Here is an 18,221-nt window from a genome sequence, read left to right on the forward strand (position 1 = left end):
TGACACGTTAAGGGGTCTAAAAGTGGAATATTTTTTAGTTTTAGTCTAAAGTGTCTTCCGCAATGGTTAACGTGAAGTTGATGTTTTTGAGAATGCTTTTCCTGGCTCTGGTCTTGGGAGAGGTGAGCAGAGAGAGAATTCTCGAACAGCGCCATACGAGATCTGTGGTGAATATGGACCATATGCTTCTGCTAGATAGCCATCTTGCTGAAAATTTGGAAAATTTCGCTGCGGCTCTCTCACAGAAGGCCAATACGATTATATGGTAAGTCAACTTCCCTATACAACGAATCAAGGATTTTTGAAAGCATTGTAAGCTCTGAAGGGGCATCCACCAGATGGTGGAAAGGTACCAAAACTATGGAAAACATTGGCAGAATTCGGTTGGCCCATTCTACAGCTACTCCCTCATCCGCCACATGCAGGCGGACTGGTTGATGTGGAAGGAGTATCTGGAAAAGCCTGTTGGCCAAGGTGCGTTATCTCTATGTATTAGTTTTCAGGTAGCTTTGACTATCAAATTGCAGAATATTTGGCCTATATGGAGTCACAACGAACTAACTTGCCAAAGGACTGCGACTTGTTAGACGCAACTGAAGGGATGAGGAAAATACAAGTTACTTACCGGATGCTAGCCACTGATGTCGCCAAAGGTCTGCTGGATGGAGTACAATACAAGTAAGTGATGTTTGCCTTATCAAGAGGAAGGTTCTTCAATCGACTTCGATAAGCTCTTCCTTGGCACCAGTTGACTGCCTGGCAATGGGTGAGTATCTGATGAATGAATCGCGTTGGAAGGGAGCGGAGCAATGGATTCTTGCAGGAATTGCTGCTGAGGCTCATCAGACTGCCTTGCATTTGCTGAGGGGACCAAGTGACGCTGAACTGTACAGGAGACTGGGTCAAGTGCGGATGGAGCAGGGTGAGTTTGAACTAAAGATCACAGATACTTAGATTAAAGATCATTAATTGATTGTAGGAAATCATAAGGGTGCCCTGGAAGCTTATCAGGTAGCCCTAAAGCACTCACCGCATGACTCAAAAGTGTTCGAGGAGTACCGGACCTTGGAAGGCAGAATTCTTACATTAAAAGCTTTCAAGCCGATTGAAGAGGAAGAAGACGATTCTTACGAAGACAATATTCTGCCTCCTTGTTGCAGCGGCCGCTGTGAAGTTTCCCGAAAACTAAGGAGGTTATATTGTGTGTATAACCATGTGACTTCCCCCTTCCTGCTACTGGCCCCCATCAAAACGGAGATTCTCTCGATCGATCCGTTCGTGATGCTCCTCCATAACATGGTATCCCCACAGGATAGTGCTCAGCTAAGATCTTCGAGCAAGCAAGACTTGCAACCGTCCACCATAGCTAACATAATAGACAAAAATTTTACAATCGAAGTCGCTGACTACCGGACTTCAAAGTCAGTTTGGTATAGTAACAGCTTCAGCGAGGCCACCAAAAATACGGTTGAGCGTTTGGGAGATGCAACTGGTCTGGACATGAACTACACGGAGCACTTCCAGATCATTAACTATGGCCTTGGGGGCTTCTTCACGACACACTTTGACTTAGTGCTCAAGGACGAGGACCGATTCAACGGAAGCTCCGATCGCCTTGCTACCACGCTCTTCTACGTTAGTATTTTTTGATTTTCTAAAAGCCTCTTCTATACAACATTTCTTGATATCCAGCTTAACGATGTGCCCCAAGGCGGTGGCACCCATTTCCCGAAACTGAACATCACGGTCTTCCCAAAGTCGGGATCGGCTCTCTTCTGGTACAATTTGCGCAACAGTGGTAGTACTCACAATGGTACCCTCCACACTGGCTGCCCGGTCATCGTGGGTTCCAAATGGGGTTCGTTGATGAAAAAAGATGTTTGTTTATACATCTTAATTAATATTTTCCTTCGTAGTTGTCAGTAAGTGGATAACAGACGAAGGACAGGAGTTCCGAAGGCCCTGCATCGATTCGAAGTCAAAGAAGAAGTACTTTCCATCTGTTGAAAAAGTTATAATTTAGTTTGATCCTTCTTCAGTAAACACAAATTACTTTTAATAATAACATATTAGGTGAGGAAAACTAAAATCTCAAGGGATGACTGTTATTCGTGGTAGAGTACAGTCAAGGGATCATGAAGGAAAACTTCTGCCTTGATCGGAGAAAGCGGAGTGTAAGGGGATCCTTTCCTGTTGTGATAAAAGCAATAAAGGTTTGCATTGCTTTTGATCAGATATTGCTTATTTCCAAGCTTAAAGTTTGTAGATGAGGGCGGATCGAGAAGAATCTGAGAGCTCAAGTACTCATGCATCCTGAGCAACTTTGCATTTCGGGGCTGCGTCTTCAAGGCAGACTCAACGGTCTCAAGGGCTCTTAACCACTTGTCTGAAAAGATACTTCATATAATAGCCATAGACTTTTAGTGGAGATTGGATTAGTTACTCTGCTTTACGTAGATTTCTGCCAGTTTCAAGTGCAAGTCAGCTGAATTCAAGGGCGGATGTGTGGCAAGAGGGTACGGATTGGCTGGATCCTCTGGAAGGGATATAGCCAGTTGTACCCACTGCTGGGCCTTGTTGAAGTCATTGATGGCAAAACTGTAATCTGCCAATAGGAGACAGTCGCGTGGGGACAGCCTGAAACTGTTAAACATAATCCAAGTTAATCTTAATCTATAATTTTATGAAACTCAAAGACATACTTATAAGCCACGCCGAAGATCACACCTCTTGCACCATCTCGAGGAAGTAAATCATAGGCGTTTATGATTCTGGAAATGCCCTGGCAGACCTCTTTGACATCCTCCTTACTTGGTAGGTACTTCTTTTTGGATATAAGAGATTCAAATTCATCTGCAATACCATAGTAATAAGAGACTTGTCTTCTGCGGGTCTCTTAATACCTCTTCCTGGATCCACCTCCAGGTAGGCTTGCCAGTGATTCCAGTGCGTTGCCATATGATGGATTAGGGAGAAACTGCCCGCAGAACTAGACACAATACCCAATTTATTGTGTTCATTCTGGATATGAAAAGTAGCCAAGTCAACGAGGGCTCTGAAAAGAATTAGCCTGTACATCGGTGGCTTAAGTTAAATAATACCTTACTCGTTGATTATCTTTAGTTTCTCATCCAACGCCCTTATATAGTTATCCAAATGCTCCACCAAATCAGCGTTTAAATGCAGATAATTGATTAGTTTAGTAATCGATAAAGCAGATTTAGTCTCAGATTTGGACAGAGATATTACAGGGAGGACCAAGAAGCCTACTAAAAGGAAGGCGGTCTTCATATCTGCAATCTCCACTGAAGACTTTTGATTTTGTACTGCAAATCAGAGCTTCCACAAGCATTTGTCACCCTTTAAGCCATGACTGAAAAAGTTAGTTAAGCCAAATGGATTTATTTCTTTTGTCTAGACCTTCTAAGCTTCATTATTTTGCTTTCCTTTTTATTTCCTTTACTTTGTCATAGAGATCCTGCACCTGACTCTCACTTACAGGTGTAAGAACTCCATAAAGTTCCTTTTGTGGGTAATTAAGGTTTTGGTAGCCTTCTAGGGTTCTATTCAGCCAGTCTTCTGCCTGGTCGTAGTCCTCCTGGTCGAAAGCATACTGAGCGAGTTCCAGGGATTCCAAAGGACTATCGAAGAAGGAAAATAAGCAATAATTATTTCAGATTAGTTACTTACCTAAGTCTGGAATCATATTCGACTTCATCTTCCGTTTGTGTTTTTCGGTAATGTATAGCTTCTCCTATCGAGTCCTTGTATTCATACCTTGATGGAATCTGGTTCAGCAACTCCCGCATCTCAGCGACTTGCTCTGGTAATCGAAAGAAAGAAAATAGTTTTCATTAATGATCAGTCATTATTCTTTATTTATTACCTGAAGCCAAGGGCTGCTCCATTAATCTGCGCCAAATGGGCCAATCGAAGTGCATGTGATGCAACAAGGAGAAGCTGTTCAGGGGATTGCCCAAGTATTCCTCTGGATCTGTTCCCACTTTGGCTAGTTTCGATCTCCTTTCATCTACATATCTTTTAAGAAACAGATACGTGTACTGCCTAACCTTTAGATTATGAAAACACCGACCGATTCAGCACACTAATATGATCCTGAAGGTCCTCTGAATAGCTTTTCAACTGTGTCATTAGCCGCAAGTCCAGATCGAGGTGGTGTTCGATATTCGAAGCACAGATCAATTTGGGAAAAACTAAAGTCACAAAAGCAACCAACCACATGGTTAGAGGGGAAAAATAACATTGGTAAGAAACAACCATGAGACTTAAGATTTATTATTACAAAGTCTGTTCAAAATCGATTTTCTGTAGAAAAAAATTCAAATGTTCTTCAAGCATGGCCTCTTAAAAAGTTGCCGCCATTCCCTTATCCACTTGGTCATGACTATAAAAGTAGTTAAATCGAAACTCTTGGTAAATAAATATGCAACATCTTCTTACCCCATCTGGAACCCACTACGGTGGGGCAAGCTGAGTGCAAGGTCCTTACATCGCCATCACCCTTGTGGTCGAGATTGTACCACAAAAGTGCTGAGCCCTTCTTCGGGAAGACTGACAGTCTGAGACTGGGAAACACTGTGGCTCCTCCAAGAGTCACGTCGCTTAACTTTTGGTGATTGTTCCAAGAAATCAGAATTACTTTTATCATATAAGGAGTATTACTTACATAAAATAGGGCTGTCGAAATGCGATCAGAAAAGTCAGTCTGCAAAGAGTAGCTGTTGCAATAGTAATCACTTTCCGAAGACAACCTCACCTTTGAATACCCAAAGAAGTCGTAATGGATGGCGTAGTAACCGCCAATTCCATAGTTCATAACCTGGAAAATTTCCGAATCATGGAGGTCGAAATTGGTCATGTCCTGTGTAAGTTGGGTCATTCTCAGCATAACTCCGTCCGTCTGCTTTATCCATGCGCCATTGGTGGTGCGAGCGGGGCGTTCTTGCAAGGATATGTTTGAAGAAATTGTAAGGGCTGGGACCAGACTGCCCTGTGCCAGGTTCTTAATGCCAATGATGTCTCTTTCGGAAAGCACATCGTGGTAGAGCACCATGTAGGGATCGAGGGAAAGAAGTTCCATTTTAAGAGGCGCCAATCGGAGGAAAGGCGAGGCGGTGGTGTTGTACAAGCAAACGAGTTTTCCGATAGGTCGACACTCTACAGAGCAGCATTGCTCGTAGACACCTTGTGGTTGCTCTTCCTAGGTTGCATAAAGTTTTGAAAGTATTCCAAAAATGAAAGTTTCACCACTCACCTTTAGGGGCGGTTCCTTGCCGATTCTTATGTTCATTGCGAGGCGAGCATAGGTTCGTCTTAAGCTAACCTTCTCCGACCAAGTCCCAATGGCGGCTTCCAACTCAGCCAAGGCCGAAGTTCTCGAACCTTAAAGAGTCAACCATAATATCAGAACCCCTTTACTATAAAAACCTACCAAGTCCTTCTTTAATCTCCACTAGAAGTTCATGGAAACTGACCAAAGTTACTCCCAGTTGGGTATACAAATAGTTTTCCTCGTTTTGCTCATCCTCCATGTACTTCTCCACACCAACATTCAGCCACTCCATGGCACGGGTTAAATTCTTATACTTGACCATGTCCTTGGCTATGGTATAACACTCCATTGCATTAAGAGAAATGCTAAGGAACAGTAATCTGTAATGCGGGAATATAAATTAAATAAAGATTTCTTACTTGGAATGAACTTCCCGGAAAACTCCTTGAGCCATGTTACGAGTCGAAATGGAGTACACACTCTGTATGAGTTCCAAGCCTCTAGTGGCCTCCCCCATATCCTTGGTCGTTGGCATTTTTGCAGCAATAGCAGTTATATTCAGGACATAAGCTAATCGAATTGGATAGAGTAGGAACTCTTTTTAGGATTGAGGCAACTTACCCTCCCACGGCTGCTGTTCTAAGTACCACACCCAATTGGCGTAGTCCGAGTACAGGCGACGTACGACCCGAAAAGAATCTATGGGATGTGTTGGAAGCTGCCCGCTCTCTTCGTACTCCATCATTTGCAAATAGCTTCGATGATGAGAAGTTATGATTATAATCTTTGTTAATACTTTAAACTTACTGTTCTATTGTGTCCACTCTCTGCTGGAGTTTTTCAGAAAATTTCTCTAAAGTATTCAATAGGTACAGTTCGTAGGAGACTAGTTTTCCCATGTCGTATATCGATGTGGCATAGTTATTTTCGACCACATAGGTTTTGGCAAGACTCGCAGCTAAGACTAAGAGGCAGACTGGGAAAAATGTAGTGTTAAGTTTCGACATCTCAAAATAAACTGCTAAAGAAAAGCGGGAATAGAACTTTATGTGGGTTCGCGGATGGAAAAATGCATTTCTCATGCTTTGATTTCATTAAATTTTTCAAATCAGGCGCATAAAGCTGAGACTATCCGTCTTACCCATTCAAAACAGAAATGTAGTTCCATTATATTGATCGTCAAATAAGCGTGTACCTCTCTGTTTTTCAGCGGATCTTCAGAGCCACCTACTTTCTGTTAGCCACACTCAGCAATAGAAATGCCGAAAACCCCCAACTGTGTCAATGTTTGCGTAGCTGCACTCTTGAAAGGCAGACAGACAGTCTCCGAATTTGACTTTTCCAAACCCAGATCAGTAACCAATGGAGCTCCGAGCAGTGAGAATGTTCCGGCTAAGTATAGTTCTTTTGATATTCTGCCTTTTCTCAGTCAATGGGGACTATTACTCGGCCATAAGTGAGCTGGAGAGACTTCTTGACGTGGAGGCCTTTATAGTGGAAAAGTTCGATGATTATCTAGAAAGGGCTCAGCGAGAACATGATGAAATCAAAAGGTGTTAACTTAACTATTAAAACATAAAAATATATTTACAAAATATATATTTTTTATTGCAGATTTTTGGATCAAGTAGAGCATCTGCAAACTGATCGCAGTGATCTGGAGGAATACTTTGGCAACCCCTCAATGCATTCATTACCATCAGACGCCTCGTTCACGACTGGAAGTTCAATGTATTTGATCCTGTTTTCGCCACAACCAACATTGACACCTACAAGAGTTCTCTTACTGATTCCCTCGATAAAATCCAGTTCAAAGGACCCACTCAAGATGATCTGCAAGGGGCCACCCGGGCTCTTCTTCGTCTGCAGAATATCTACAATCTTCATACAGACCACTTGGCCAACGGAGTCCTCCTTCCAGGAGAGACCAACCAGCTGGGTACACCATTGAGTGCCAGTGACTGTTATGAGTTGGGAAAGAATCTCTGTCAGTCCAAGGAGTACACCTATGGCTCCGAGTGGCTACTGGAGGCTAGAAAACGATTGCATGGTCAACCCTCCAGCCTTATCTGGCCTACGTCCATGAAGTTCTCAGGGATAGTGAAATGGAAATGATCATGGAGAAGGGCAAGGGTCATATGGAGCGTTCGAAAGTGGGTCAGTCCGAGAACTCTACCACCACTGAGATCCGCACCAGCCAAAACACCTGGCTCTGGTACGAAACGAATCCTTGGCTTTCCAAAATCAAACAGCGACTGGAGGATGTCACCGGATTGAGCACTGAAAGTGCAGAGCCACTTCAGCTGGTCAACTACGGAATCGGTGGGCAGTATGAGCCGCACTTTGACTTCATGGATGTGAGTCCATCTACAAATTTAGTGTGCCTTTCTGTAATTTTCACTTATTCTGCAGGACGATGGGCATTCTGTCTTTGGCTGGAAGGGTAACCGTCTGCTGACCGCTCTTTTCTATGTAAGTTTTATTTCCCGTTACAAATTTTAAGGGTATTTAAGGATATTATTTTTTGCTAAAAGAGATTATGTTTTTCCTTTCTCAAAATGCAAAATTCGGTCTATCCCGTTTCTAAGTACAAGGTTATAGGTTGATGGTACCCCTTACCGAAAATTCCTGATTTGGTCCACAAAATGGCATTTTTATAACCATAACTAAGCTAATAATGGCCCAATATTGAATGGAATACCTCGATGGGTTTGTTTTCAAATTCCCAGTCAAACTGCATTCACAGTTTAAAATGTCAACAGTTTGGATTTTTTTCCAAAATTTGTATGATGTAAAATTTGGAAATTCGGTTTACCCTTTTCTTTCCCCACAATCCGAAAGTATTGTTCCCATAACTAAGCCACAAATGGCCAATGATTCCCAATTGCTTTGCATTCAAATCTGGGAAACTTAATTTGCGGCCATTTTTCGAGAATTGTGATGAGGGGTACCCCCTTATAAAAAATGCGAAATTTAGCCGAAAATTGATTTTCCCAAATTCGAAAATCGAGTGATAGGGGTGCTTAGTTTTGGTCGTTAGCAGCACAAAAAAGTTGTTCTTTCAGCTGTGCGTCTTGTTTTGGCCGAGCTAGAGCTAAAGAGCCTAACATAGTATTGCAAATTTATGTTAAAAATGGGTTTCCAGCTTTTTTTAGCCATTAAATCGGCACTCTCAGCCACAAATAAGAAGAATAACACAAAAAGCAAGTATAGGGGTTTAAGGTTTTGGTTGTTAGCAGCGTAAAACAGTCAATGTTTTAGCCGTACGTCTTGTTACAAAAAATTAAAAATGTTGTTAAAAAATCAAATTTTCAAAATCGTCAAACTAATGATGAGGGATGTAAGTTTCGGTCGTAATCTGATTTTGATTTGACTGAGCTATACGTATAAAACCGATCAAAAATGGTATCATTAAAGCTAATAATCCTGAATTTTCTCTAAAATAATCAAAATATTTCCCGTAACAAAGCCTATAATTGTCATAATTTAATCGCTCCTCACTTTTTATTTTCTCAGCTCAACGACGTCGCTCTGGGAGGTGCCACTGCCTTTCCCTTCCTCCGCTTGGCTGTTCCCCCGGTAAAAGGCAGTCTCCTAATCTGGTACAATCTGCAGAGTTCCATGCACAAGGACTTCCGAACAAAGCATGCTGGTTGCCCGGTGCTCAAGGGTTCCAAGTGGAGTAAGCTTACTTTAAAACTTGAAATAAAATATATAATATTTGAGAAACATTCTCTCTTTCAGTATGCAATGAGTGGTTCCACGTGGGTGCCCAGGAATTCAGGCGACCTTGCGGCCTTGTCAGCGATGAGGGAAAGTTCCTAGACTTGGAGCACAAATGATAGATATAAGGCATGAATTTCAAAATAAATCTCTTAAAATTATTTATGGAAAGGTTATTAATACTGAGAGGTACGAAATTCACCATGAAGATTAGCTAATACATAAGCAAAGTTCAATCGAATGACTGAAAAACTAAACTCACCACTTTCTTAAGACAAATGGGAAATGGGCCTTGGCCTCAGTTTAGCCACACGATTCAAGCCGGTCAGTCGAACGTTCTCCGTTCGGTTCGAACTTCGAACACATAATTAGAAGAAATCTCTAGTCATTGACCCGAGGGCCAAGAGCAAAGCCAAGCGTCGAGCGAAGAGACTGAAAGAAGACCGGAGACATCTAATTATGCAAATGCCGGTGGCTCTTAGTTTGCTGTGGCTGCTTCAGCTGTTTTTGCTGACGGATTCGGTGGTTGGAGCTGGTTTCGCCAGGGGGAGGAGCAGCTGGAGGCGCTGCTGGACACCGAAACTCAGCTCATCGATGAGCTGCGAGATTACATAGAAAGATTGGAACTTCAGCTGGAGGAAATCCAAAGAGAGACCTCAGCAATCGCGGAGATTCACGGTCAAGTGGACAATGTGGAGGAGTACATGGGAAATCCTCTAAATGTTCTCACCATTCTCAAGAGATTTGATAGTGTGTGGCCGAGATTGGAGCAGCAGGCAAATGCCACCCATCAGTTAGCTTTGGGAGAAGGTTTCCCTGGCAGGGATTTAACCCTGCCCAGCGAGGAGGACTACGAGGACAACCTGAACAACCTGCTACATCTTCAGTCGGTCTACGAACTGGACCCCAACAGCCTCTCCTTGGGCGTGGTCAATGGGTTGAAGTTGGGGTGAGGAATCTGAGTTCTGAAAGCACAAATTGGAAATTCACAAGGTGCTGGATGGGAAAGCAAAGCAATCAAAAATTGTTTGCATAATTTTAGCTCCGCCATGTCCTGGGGCGACTGCCTGGAAGTGGCTCGGAAGTCGGACTTCGCTGTGGCTAGATTTTGGTTAGAGTCAGCTTTGGACAAACTGCCCTCCGCTTCTGAGAACTCCACAGAATCGAAGAGGGAACGGGAAAGTGGGCGTGTGGACATCCTGGAGGCAACTCTGAACATTGAATACCGCGCTGGTAGGTTGGCCTAGGATTAAGTGCAATATCCCCTCCAGAGCTCCGAATTTTCCCTCTGTTTTTTTTTCAGGGGAACTTTCCCGAGCCCTGGCAACTGCAGAGGAGCTTCTGGTGCTGCTGCCAATGAACAAGAATGTTCAAAAGGCCAAGAAAAAGATAGAAAAAGCCATGGCCAAGAAGGAACTGCCGAAGGGCAGCAGCCAAAAGTCGAGGACGAAGAAGCAAGTAAGTGGCGGATCAAGTTTCAGGGTAAGCTTATGAGTCTCAGTTATGAAAAACATTCCAAGCCGGAGGAAGTGCCAGTTCAAGCAATAAGAAAATGTCATATGAGAAAAGAAAAATAATAAAATGTGAGGAAAAACACTTAAGTTATGACGATTGGTTAGCCAGCAAGAGGAATGAAGGTTTAACTCGGAAGCAGTGCTTTTATGTTTGCCAAACTTCTCTGAGAATGAGCATACCCTTTCTATACTGCAATAAACCTGTAATCATAATGAAAACAAAAACATTCTTGACATGCCCACCTGAAACTTTTTATTTTCTTTTCCAGAAAGTGAAATCCCCAGAGCAGCTTCTCATAGAGGAGCTCTGCCGCGGGGCAACACAGCAAAGCTCCATAGGAAGCCGCTTCCCGCATTGCCAGTTGGACGGAAGTACGTCCTGGTCCCTTCTGCAACCTTCTAAAACGGAGCCCCTGAGCTCGGACCCTTATATAGTACTGCATCACGATGTTCTGACCCCAAAGCAAATAGGTCAATTGCTGGAACTTGTAGACGAGGAAGAGGATTCTAAGGGAGTTACCTATCAGCCGATGAAGCTATCCAAAATGGCGCAGAAGAAGTTGAGGGGCATTAATCATCTCCTGGGCATCGAGGCTGGGGACCTGGATCCGTGGACAGGTCGTCGCCATAGTCACGAGCACACCACAAAGTTGGAAGATAATTCGGAAACCGAGCATGTGGCACGTGTCATGCTGAACGTACGTGGTTCGCCAACGATACCTAATTAATTGAGTAATGTGTCACTAATTAAATTCCAAACCATCACCGCGGTTCAGTTGCAGGCACCCGGAATGGGAGGGGCCGTGGTTTTTCCGCAGCTGGAGCTCGGCGTGAATGTCCCTAGTGGTTCGCTGCTCCACTGGCACACACGCTCCGCCGGAGGCTTGTCATCCGAGTGGGACTACCGCAGTGGTCAGGCAGTCTGTCCAGTGCTCCTCGGCGTCCAATTGTGTAAGTTGTGGAAGGAATGAAGCGTGCCGGGGCGCGCACCTTCCACATCCCAAAAGAAGTTACGAGATACCTTGTATTAGTTTTCAAGAACCTTCAAATTCTTCCAATGGTGTTGTATGTGGATATTTACCCTTTAGGCCTGAGTAGTTTAAGGAGTACGGGGTATCTCGCAGTCGAATATTACTTCCCTAGAGCTAATTTCCATTTTTATTCATCTCGATTTCGCATGCAGCCGCGTGGACAGGACACAATTGACGTGGGCAGCGAGGCTTGATGTGTTTCCATGGTTTCCCGATCCGAGCTACATGTGCTTTAATTGCCAGCGGGGGAATCGAATAAAGTTGACCTTGGCATTTGATTAAAAAGCAGCCTTTTATTGCGTTATTTCCCGTTGGGAGTGGCCAGCGGTCGGTGCGAATGGGCTGGGCAAACAATGACTGGAAATGGGAGGCATCAGTGGGATCCATAATTGTTTGTTTGTTTGTTGTTAAGAGGAAACCCGCGAGTCAAACACTGGGCCATAAAACAAGTGTGTTGACCATCTCTGAAGTCGATAAATCAGCGGAGATTGCAGATCAAAACAGTGTGAGTTATAGTGGCCGGCTCATTAACAAATCATTGCTCCAAATTGGCAGGCCGCGGGGGGGAACCTTAAACAATGGCCAATAGACCATAAACCAATATGAAGTGTCGTATTGGTCGGATGCTAAATGTTAATCGGCCCTAGCCAAAACTGCTAAATAGCTGAAACTGCAGTCTAAATATCAAACAGCTAACGGCCAATTAGCCCGTATTAATATGCCGGGCTGGTCTATTCTCTATTCTCTATTCCATAAAACACGCCGGGCCGCAGACCAAACCCGTACGCTCTTCCCCAACTTCTCGGCTGCGGAACATGCACAGAACTGGCTCATAAAACAGTTTTCTTCAAATCATAGGCCACCGCAACTAGTTTTCGACGGCGACAGCGACATCAACATCGCACACGCGAAATCAATTCTCGCCGCCGGTTTTCTCTCCGCTTATTGGGGATGTCTCGAAGTTGCGATCTCTCAAAGATCCCCCACAGATCAGTTCGCCACGAGACGCGAACGGCGGCGGACTTGAAGAACTTCAAGGAATTACCGAACTTAGCAAGGATTTTCCTTCAAACTATACAATGCGGGGATATATATTTCTGGTGGGGCTGATGTCCTTACTGGTCCAAGGAGCTCTGGCCTCGGATTTCTTCTCATCCATAACGGGCTTAGAGGAACTTCTGCATACGGAGGAGTATCTCACGCGGGAACTGAGATCCAAGGTTGATGGCATTAGGATTTCACTGCAACACTTGGAGGGGTAAGTATGGTTAAGTGCTGAAGGATGTAAGGAAGGACTTATTCATCGACTCTTCAGCCTAGGAAGATGATCATAGATAAGTTTTTTTGTAGAACAAACTTCATAAATAATATTTCTCTAAGATTTAGGATAGCAACAGCTTAGACCGCTATTAAAGTTAACCGGATTTAATATTTCGTCATGTATTTATATGAACTGAATCAACGTTTTAAAGTAATAGCTGGACGACGATCGCCTTTTTATAGGCATTTAAAAAGATAGTAGTACTAGAGTGTCCTATACTTATCCATTATTGTATAACAAAAAAGAGAAAACAGCTAGAATCAGAGGATATTCACCGGTCGAACCTTAAAACATACAAGCCAAAAATAGTTTCAGCTAGATCACGACATTTAAGACAAAGCAAATTAAATTACAGCCTATTGTCGTTAGCAAATCCATAAAAGTTTTATTGCTCCTGTCGAGAACTAGTTTACAGAGTCGCCGACACCTCGGTTGTCTGTCAGACTTGATGTCTGCTTTATGTCTGTCAAGATTGCCGTTTCAGCGATCTTAAATTAGTGTTATCGTTAAGATGCACCTGTCACTAATCTAGAGTAGTTAGTCTAATCTAGAGTATTAGCCACTGATTTTGGATCATCGTTGACAGTTGGCCAGATCAGCGAATATTGGTTATCAGGTTTCGGATTCGATTTTGGCATTTCGCTTTCGTTTTATTGGATTTCGCAGTGTTGTTTCTTATCGCAGCGATCGTAAAAACTATTATGAATATAGAATCACACATAAATTAGAATTAATTAAGCCGAAAGACGAGTATGAGCTTGCAAAATCAGCTCCTATGACGACACAAGCCTCATAAATCGGCTAAACTGGTAGGCAACGCTAATCTGAAACTTGTTCATCCGCAGCGAGCTGTCCTCCATCGAAATGGAGCATACCCTAGCTGCGGCGGGCTCGGAGAACTATCTGACCAATCCGGTGAATGTGTACCGTCTGATGAAGCGACTCCACACGGACTGGCCCCTCATGGAGGGCCGAGTCCAGCTGATGGCTGAGGAAATGAGTGAGTTGGAGGTTGCCCTTGAAAAGAAAGAATCTAAAGATCTCTCCTTGACAGATTTCAATGCAACCAGAGAGTACGGCCTGAGTTTCCCCAGCCAGGAGGACGTCGAAGGGGCTGCCCTGGCCCTCGTTCGTCTCCAGAGCACCTACAAGCTGGACGTGGCCCAGGTGGCCGCTGGCATCCTGAATGGCGTCAAATACGGGTGAGACCACAGAGTGGGTTGGATGGCGGAAGCGAATAAGCAATAACCAGCCAGGCTTAAAATACAGAGCTATCCCACCTAATCCAAGTCCAATCGAGTAGCTCCCCTTCTTACTTAACCCCAATGGAAATCACTTTAATCTATTTCTTGATAAGTATATTGACTTCTTGGCAGAATGTGTTACATATTAGTAGGTTCCGTATCAGTTTGGTTCCGTTATCTCCGCGTAATATAAAGTAGACATGTCTAGTCAGCTGTTTAAAGTTTAAGCTGTATAAAGTTGAGCTTATAAATCTGTAAACCCCCAAGTTTCTTAAAAAATGAAGAGACATGAAACAACAGATCCTAATTAAATACTATACTCATATGAAGGGGATATGGTAGTCGAAAGAATCTATTATAACATTTGCAGTGTTTATTTTTAGCTCGGACATGAGCTGGCAGGATTGCTTCGAGCTGGGTCAACAACTCTTTGAAATGGAGGACTACAACAACACGAAGGTCTGGTTGCGGGAGTCGATGGAACGCTTGCGACGTCACAGCAGCTCCGCCCACACCCACACCCATTCCCCGGTTCCCAGCGGACCGGATACCGTCACCCTCAACAAAATGGAGGCGACGGCCAAGAGTTTGTTCCAATTGGGTGAGCATAAAGAGCAGTGGGTGGAATTGGCCAGCTTTTTAAGGTTACTTATTCAAACGATTTTTAGGCGACTTCGATACGGCTTACGAGCTGAGCCAACGGGTGCTCCAATTCGATCCCAAACGCATAAGGAACTGGCATCTCGGCGACAAAGGAGCAGCACTTCCCGAAGACGTCGACGACGTCTACCTGCCAAAGCACTCGGATACCTATAGCGTAAGTAAAACTTAAAAACCAATATTCTTTAGAGTCGCAAAATTCATCGAAGAACATTGTTTCGGTATACCTTTACGATTAATTTGTGTTGACTTTTTATAAAATAGATTTTCTATTAAGTTTCATGACTCATTCAACAACTTAAAAATAGGACATCAAAATGACTTATCAGCGGCGGCAGTAGTTTTTTTTTCATAATTTCGTCGCCGTGGTACTACGCGTAATTCTTCCATTCATCTTCTTAGGACCCCCAGACGTATATTTTTCAAGCAATAGCTGCCATAAACCAATCCTAATCCGAAATATAAATTCAGACAAGGCCATGCAAAATATTTACAAAGCAAAGCCCTTTCCGTCTTTCTACACACATACCACTTTCTAGAAAAACATCCGAAAATAATCCGATGACCTAGTGACCTTTTAGGCCGATAGGCAGTAGCAAAAAAACTGGGTATAAAGTTAAGGTATTTGAGGCATATTATAGGCTGAATCCTTTAAAATAAACTTATCACTAAAGAAAACGAAAGATAGATGTCAATCATAGGTAAATGCGTCATTCGCTATATTGGCTCTTATTATTATAATCTTAAAAAAGTAAATGGTATCTTATGGTCGAATCACTCAAGGTGCTGCTTATCAGCCACAGTTTTAGGCTCTTCTCGTTTTTTCAGAAATCCGCTCAGATTCAGTATATAAGGAAGGTTCGCGAAGGAAAGTTTAAATTAGTCGAAATGCTTAAGTCAGCTAACGTTATTCTGTGCTCTTTGGTTCTATTGGCTTCGCAAGGATCTTGGGCAGCTCCTCAGGATAATGGCCAATCAGTGTGTCTCCTGAAGGACCCTTCGAATCAATGCAGCAAATTCTGCCTTGGTGTATTGACTCCGATGGTAGGAAAGCTGGCGAGCATTGAAGGCAAACAAAGTACCATTGCGACATCGCTTCTGGCGTTAAAATCCGGGCTGGAAGCCGACAAGATATCACATTCGCGGAAGCAAGATGATCAACTTGTGACTGCTCAGACCAATTTACAAGACCTCAATGCCAAGCTGAATGTAATGGAAGTGAGATTAGTGGAATCAGAATCCAAACTAGAAGCTATGCAGACGGCAATACAAACTCAACTTTTGGAGATGCAATCAAAAATACTTGGAAGTATAGTGGAATCAGAATCCAAACTGGAAGCTATGCTGACGGCAGTACAAACTCAACTTTTGGAGATGCAATCAAAAATGGTGAAAAATAGTACAGTTCAGATGCTTCAAAATAAGCTGGACAACCAAACAACTTTTCTTCAGGAGTCCTTGAAGAATATCATAACCCGAGAAGACTTCGAGGCGAGGTTAGTCGAAACGAAGGATGCTGTAAGGTCCGTTCTACCGGCTTTACAGAGCGAAATCGAACAAAAGCTACTTGCATTTCAAAACCGAACAGAAAGTCAACAAACAAACCTTATGGAAAACCTTTCTAAACTAAAATTAAGTACCATACCGCAAGAATTTGAGCGGGTGGGCTCGAGATACTTTTATTTCGAGCATAAGCTTAAACTAAGTTGGACAGAGGCTGAAGATACTTGTCGCCGTATGGGAGGCCATCTTGCTGAGATCCGAAACGAAAATGAATTCAATGCTATCTACAAAAAACTCACTAATTATTGGTATTTTATTGGCTTAAACGATCTGGACAACGAAGGCACATTCGTTTCTATAGCCACCGGAGCCCCCGCACCATATGTCAATTTGTCCTCGAAGCAACTAGAGTACAATAGCGACATCAGGAACTGTGTTGATATTATAGGAGGGAAAATGTATATTGCTAGTTGTTCGGATAAAGAATATTTCATTTGTCAATGGCCAGATGAAGATTAGTCGACATCCCAAACTGAAAAGATTTTATTATATTTATGTATTATATTGAAATATAAAACTAAATTGTAAAAAACGATTTGGCAGTCTATCCATCCAATAAAAATGATTGATCAGAGATTAATCAAGTTATCTTATTCCCATAGCTGTCGCAGGAGTTCGCCCAGTACGAGAGGGTGTGTCGAGGAGAGCTCCACCCCACACCTCGAGGGGAATTGCGCTGTCGTTATAGCCAAGGACACCATCCATATCGGTTTCTGGTACCACTGAAGCTGGAGGAGCACAGCCTGGATCCTTATGTGGTAACCTTTCACGACATGCTGAGTCCCCAAAAGATTTCACAACTCCGGGAAATGGCCGTTCCACGCATGCGTCGCTCTACAGTGAATCCCCTACCCGGTGGACAGACCAAAAAATCCTCTTTTCGTGTCAGCAAGAATGCCTGGCTGGAGTATGAATCACATCCCACCATGAAGGGCATGCTGCAGGACCTGAAAGATGCCACTGGACTGGACACCACATTCTGCGAACAGCTCCAAGTGGCCAACTACGGCGTGGGTGGGCACTACGAGCCGCATTGGGACTTTTTCCGGGACCCCGATCATTATCCGGCGGAGGAGGGCAACCGCATTGCCACTGCCATATTTTATGTGAGTTGACGTTGCCGTAATCCCTTATATGATTTAGTAAAAGCAATTATTTCCCCTCCACACAGCTTTCCGATGTGGAACAGGGCGGGGCTACCGCCTTTCCCTTCCTGGACATCGCCGTTAAGCCCCAGCTGGGCAATGTCCTTTTTTGGTACAATCTACACCGCTCCCTGGACATGGACTACCGCACCAAGCATGCCGGTTGTCCGGTGCTCAAGGGCAGCAAGTGGAGTAAGTTGTTCTGTTAGTTAACCAGGAGAGGTCTTAGCTCAGATAATTATTTTCGTTCTTTCGTTAAACTGTGGTTTATGCTAACTAAATAAGTATTTATCTAAAATCGTTTGTAAGCTTCAGTTTCCCTAGCAACTGTCATTTTAAGTTAAGGATAAATACCAGGCCATTGGTATTGCTCTTTCTGAGCTCAACAGGCTGACCAAAATGACGGTTAATTTAAGTTAACACTCGAAACTTAAGCCCCCATCTGCTCTCGAGTTGAGCTCCGCAATTAATGTAATTATTTTCGACCTGATCTTTGCAGTTGGCAATGTTTGGATACACGAGGTGACGCAGACCTTTGCCCGGCCCTGCGACGTTTTCCGGGATCACGAGGTCTCGCTGGGGTACGAGATAATCAAATAAAGATAAATGTGATAGCCAAGTCGGCCTTACCGTGTCTCATTTCTGGCCTGAACAAGCTCAGTGGGTTAAGAGGCTTGAGTGCTTTGCCGAGTCACTCAAAACAAACGAGGCGGGTCGGCCTTAGTTT

General features: G+C 43.5%; 7 protein-coding genes across 7 annotated transcripts; 4 read left to right on the top strand and 3 right to left on the bottom strand.

Annotated features, from left to right (window-relative positions):
* The first annotated feature begins 62 nt into the window (after positions 1 to 62).
* On the top strand, positions 63 to 2,023 carry LOC108111309 (prolyl 4-hydroxylase subunit alpha-1). The gene is made up of 7 exons (XM_017220703.1): positions 63 to 265; positions 326 to 474; positions 528 to 678; positions 732 to 922; positions 980 to 1,635; positions 1,693 to 1,858; positions 1,917 to 2,023. Exons 1-7 carry the CDS (start codon positions 63 to 65, stop codon positions 2,021 to 2,023), a joined length of 1,623 nt encoding a protein of 540 aa, XP_017076192.1.
* Positions 2,024 to 2,105: 82 nt separating this feature from the next.
* On the bottom strand, positions 2,106 to 2,958 carry LOC121529717 (prolyl 4-hydroxylase subunit alpha-1-like). The gene is made up of 4 exons (XM_041817643.1): positions 2,920 to 2,958; positions 2,703 to 2,824; positions 2,444 to 2,643; positions 2,106 to 2,386 (listed from the first exon to the last, which is right to left on the bottom strand). The coding sequence occupies exons 1-4, from the start codon at positions 2,956 to 2,958 to the stop codon at positions 2,106 to 2,108; spliced, it is 642 nt and encodes a 213-aa protein (XP_041673577.1).
* A 475-nt stretch (positions 2,959 to 3,433) lies between these two features.
* LOC108111271 (prolyl 4-hydroxylase subunit alpha-2) lies at positions 3,434 to 4,209 on the bottom strand. The gene is made up of 4 exons (XM_017220659.2): positions 4,094 to 4,209; positions 3,887 to 4,038; positions 3,691 to 3,823; positions 3,434 to 3,641 (listed from the first exon to the last, which is right to left on the bottom strand). Exons 1-4 carry the CDS (start codon positions 4,150 to 4,152, stop codon positions 3,434 to 3,436), a joined length of 552 nt encoding a protein of 183 aa, XP_017076148.2. The 5' UTR covers positions 4,153 to 4,209.
* Positions 4,210 to 4,340: 131 nt separating this feature from the next.
* LOC108111270 (prolyl 4-hydroxylase subunit alpha-2) lies at positions 4,341 to 6,300 on the bottom strand. The gene is made up of 9 exons (XM_017220658.2): positions 6,101 to 6,300; positions 5,915 to 6,048; positions 5,713 to 5,863; positions 5,453 to 5,658; positions 5,276 to 5,403; positions 4,788 to 5,221; positions 4,688 to 4,739; positions 4,462 to 4,627; positions 4,341 to 4,405 (listed from the first exon to the last, which is right to left on the bottom strand). The coding sequence occupies exons 1-9, from the start codon at positions 6,298 to 6,300 to the stop codon at positions 4,341 to 4,343; spliced, it is 1,536 nt and encodes a 511-aa protein (XP_017076147.1).
* A 366-nt stretch (positions 6,301 to 6,666) lies between these two features.
* Positions 6,667 to 9,177, top strand: LOC108111307 (prolyl 4-hydroxylase subunit alpha-2). The gene is given in 7 exon segments (XM_017220700.2): positions 6,667 to 6,846; positions 6,908 to 6,972; positions 6,975 to 7,354; positions 7,357 to 7,650; positions 7,706 to 7,765; positions 8,810 to 8,975; positions 9,038 to 9,177. Coding segments are annotated over 7 exon segments (1,233 nt in total). The 5' UTR covers positions 6,667 to 6,676; the 3' UTR covers positions 9,136 to 9,177.
* A 163-nt stretch (positions 9,178 to 9,340) lies between these two features.
* On the top strand, positions 9,341 to 11,824 carry LOC121529718 (prolyl 4-hydroxylase subunit alpha-1). The gene is given in 7 exon segments (XM_041817652.1): positions 9,341 to 9,557; positions 9,560 to 9,965; positions 10,059 to 10,249; positions 10,320 to 10,474; positions 10,800 to 11,228; positions 11,307 to 11,481; positions 11,714 to 11,824. Coding segments are annotated over 7 exon segments (1,461 nt in total). The 5' UTR covers positions 9,341 to 9,475; the 3' UTR covers positions 11,737 to 11,824.
* Positions 11,825 to 12,575: 751 nt separating this feature from the next.
* Positions 12,576 to 18,101, top strand: LOC108111269 (prolyl 4-hydroxylase subunit alpha-1). The gene is made up of 8 exons (XM_041817647.1): positions 12,576 to 12,819; positions 13,728 to 13,882; positions 13,937 to 14,084; positions 14,510 to 14,727; positions 14,795 to 14,943; positions 16,952 to 17,455; positions 17,521 to 17,686; positions 17,994 to 18,101. The coding sequence occupies exons 1-8, from the start codon at positions 12,641 to 12,643 to the stop codon at positions 18,092 to 18,094; spliced, it is 1,620 nt and encodes a 539-aa protein (XP_041673581.1). The 5' UTR covers positions 12,576 to 12,640; the 3' UTR covers positions 18,095 to 18,101.
* Positions 18,102 to 18,221: the final 120 nt, after the last annotated feature.

The sequence above is a fragment of the Drosophila eugracilis genome, unplaced genomic scaffold, assembly GCF_018153835.1.
Source record: "Drosophila eugracilis isolate 14026-0451.02 unplaced genomic scaffold, ASM1815383v1 contig_1781, whole genome shotgun sequence".
In the NCBI taxonomy this organism is placed as follows: Eukaryota; Metazoa; Arthropoda; class Insecta; order Diptera; family Drosophilidae; genus Drosophila; species Drosophila eugracilis.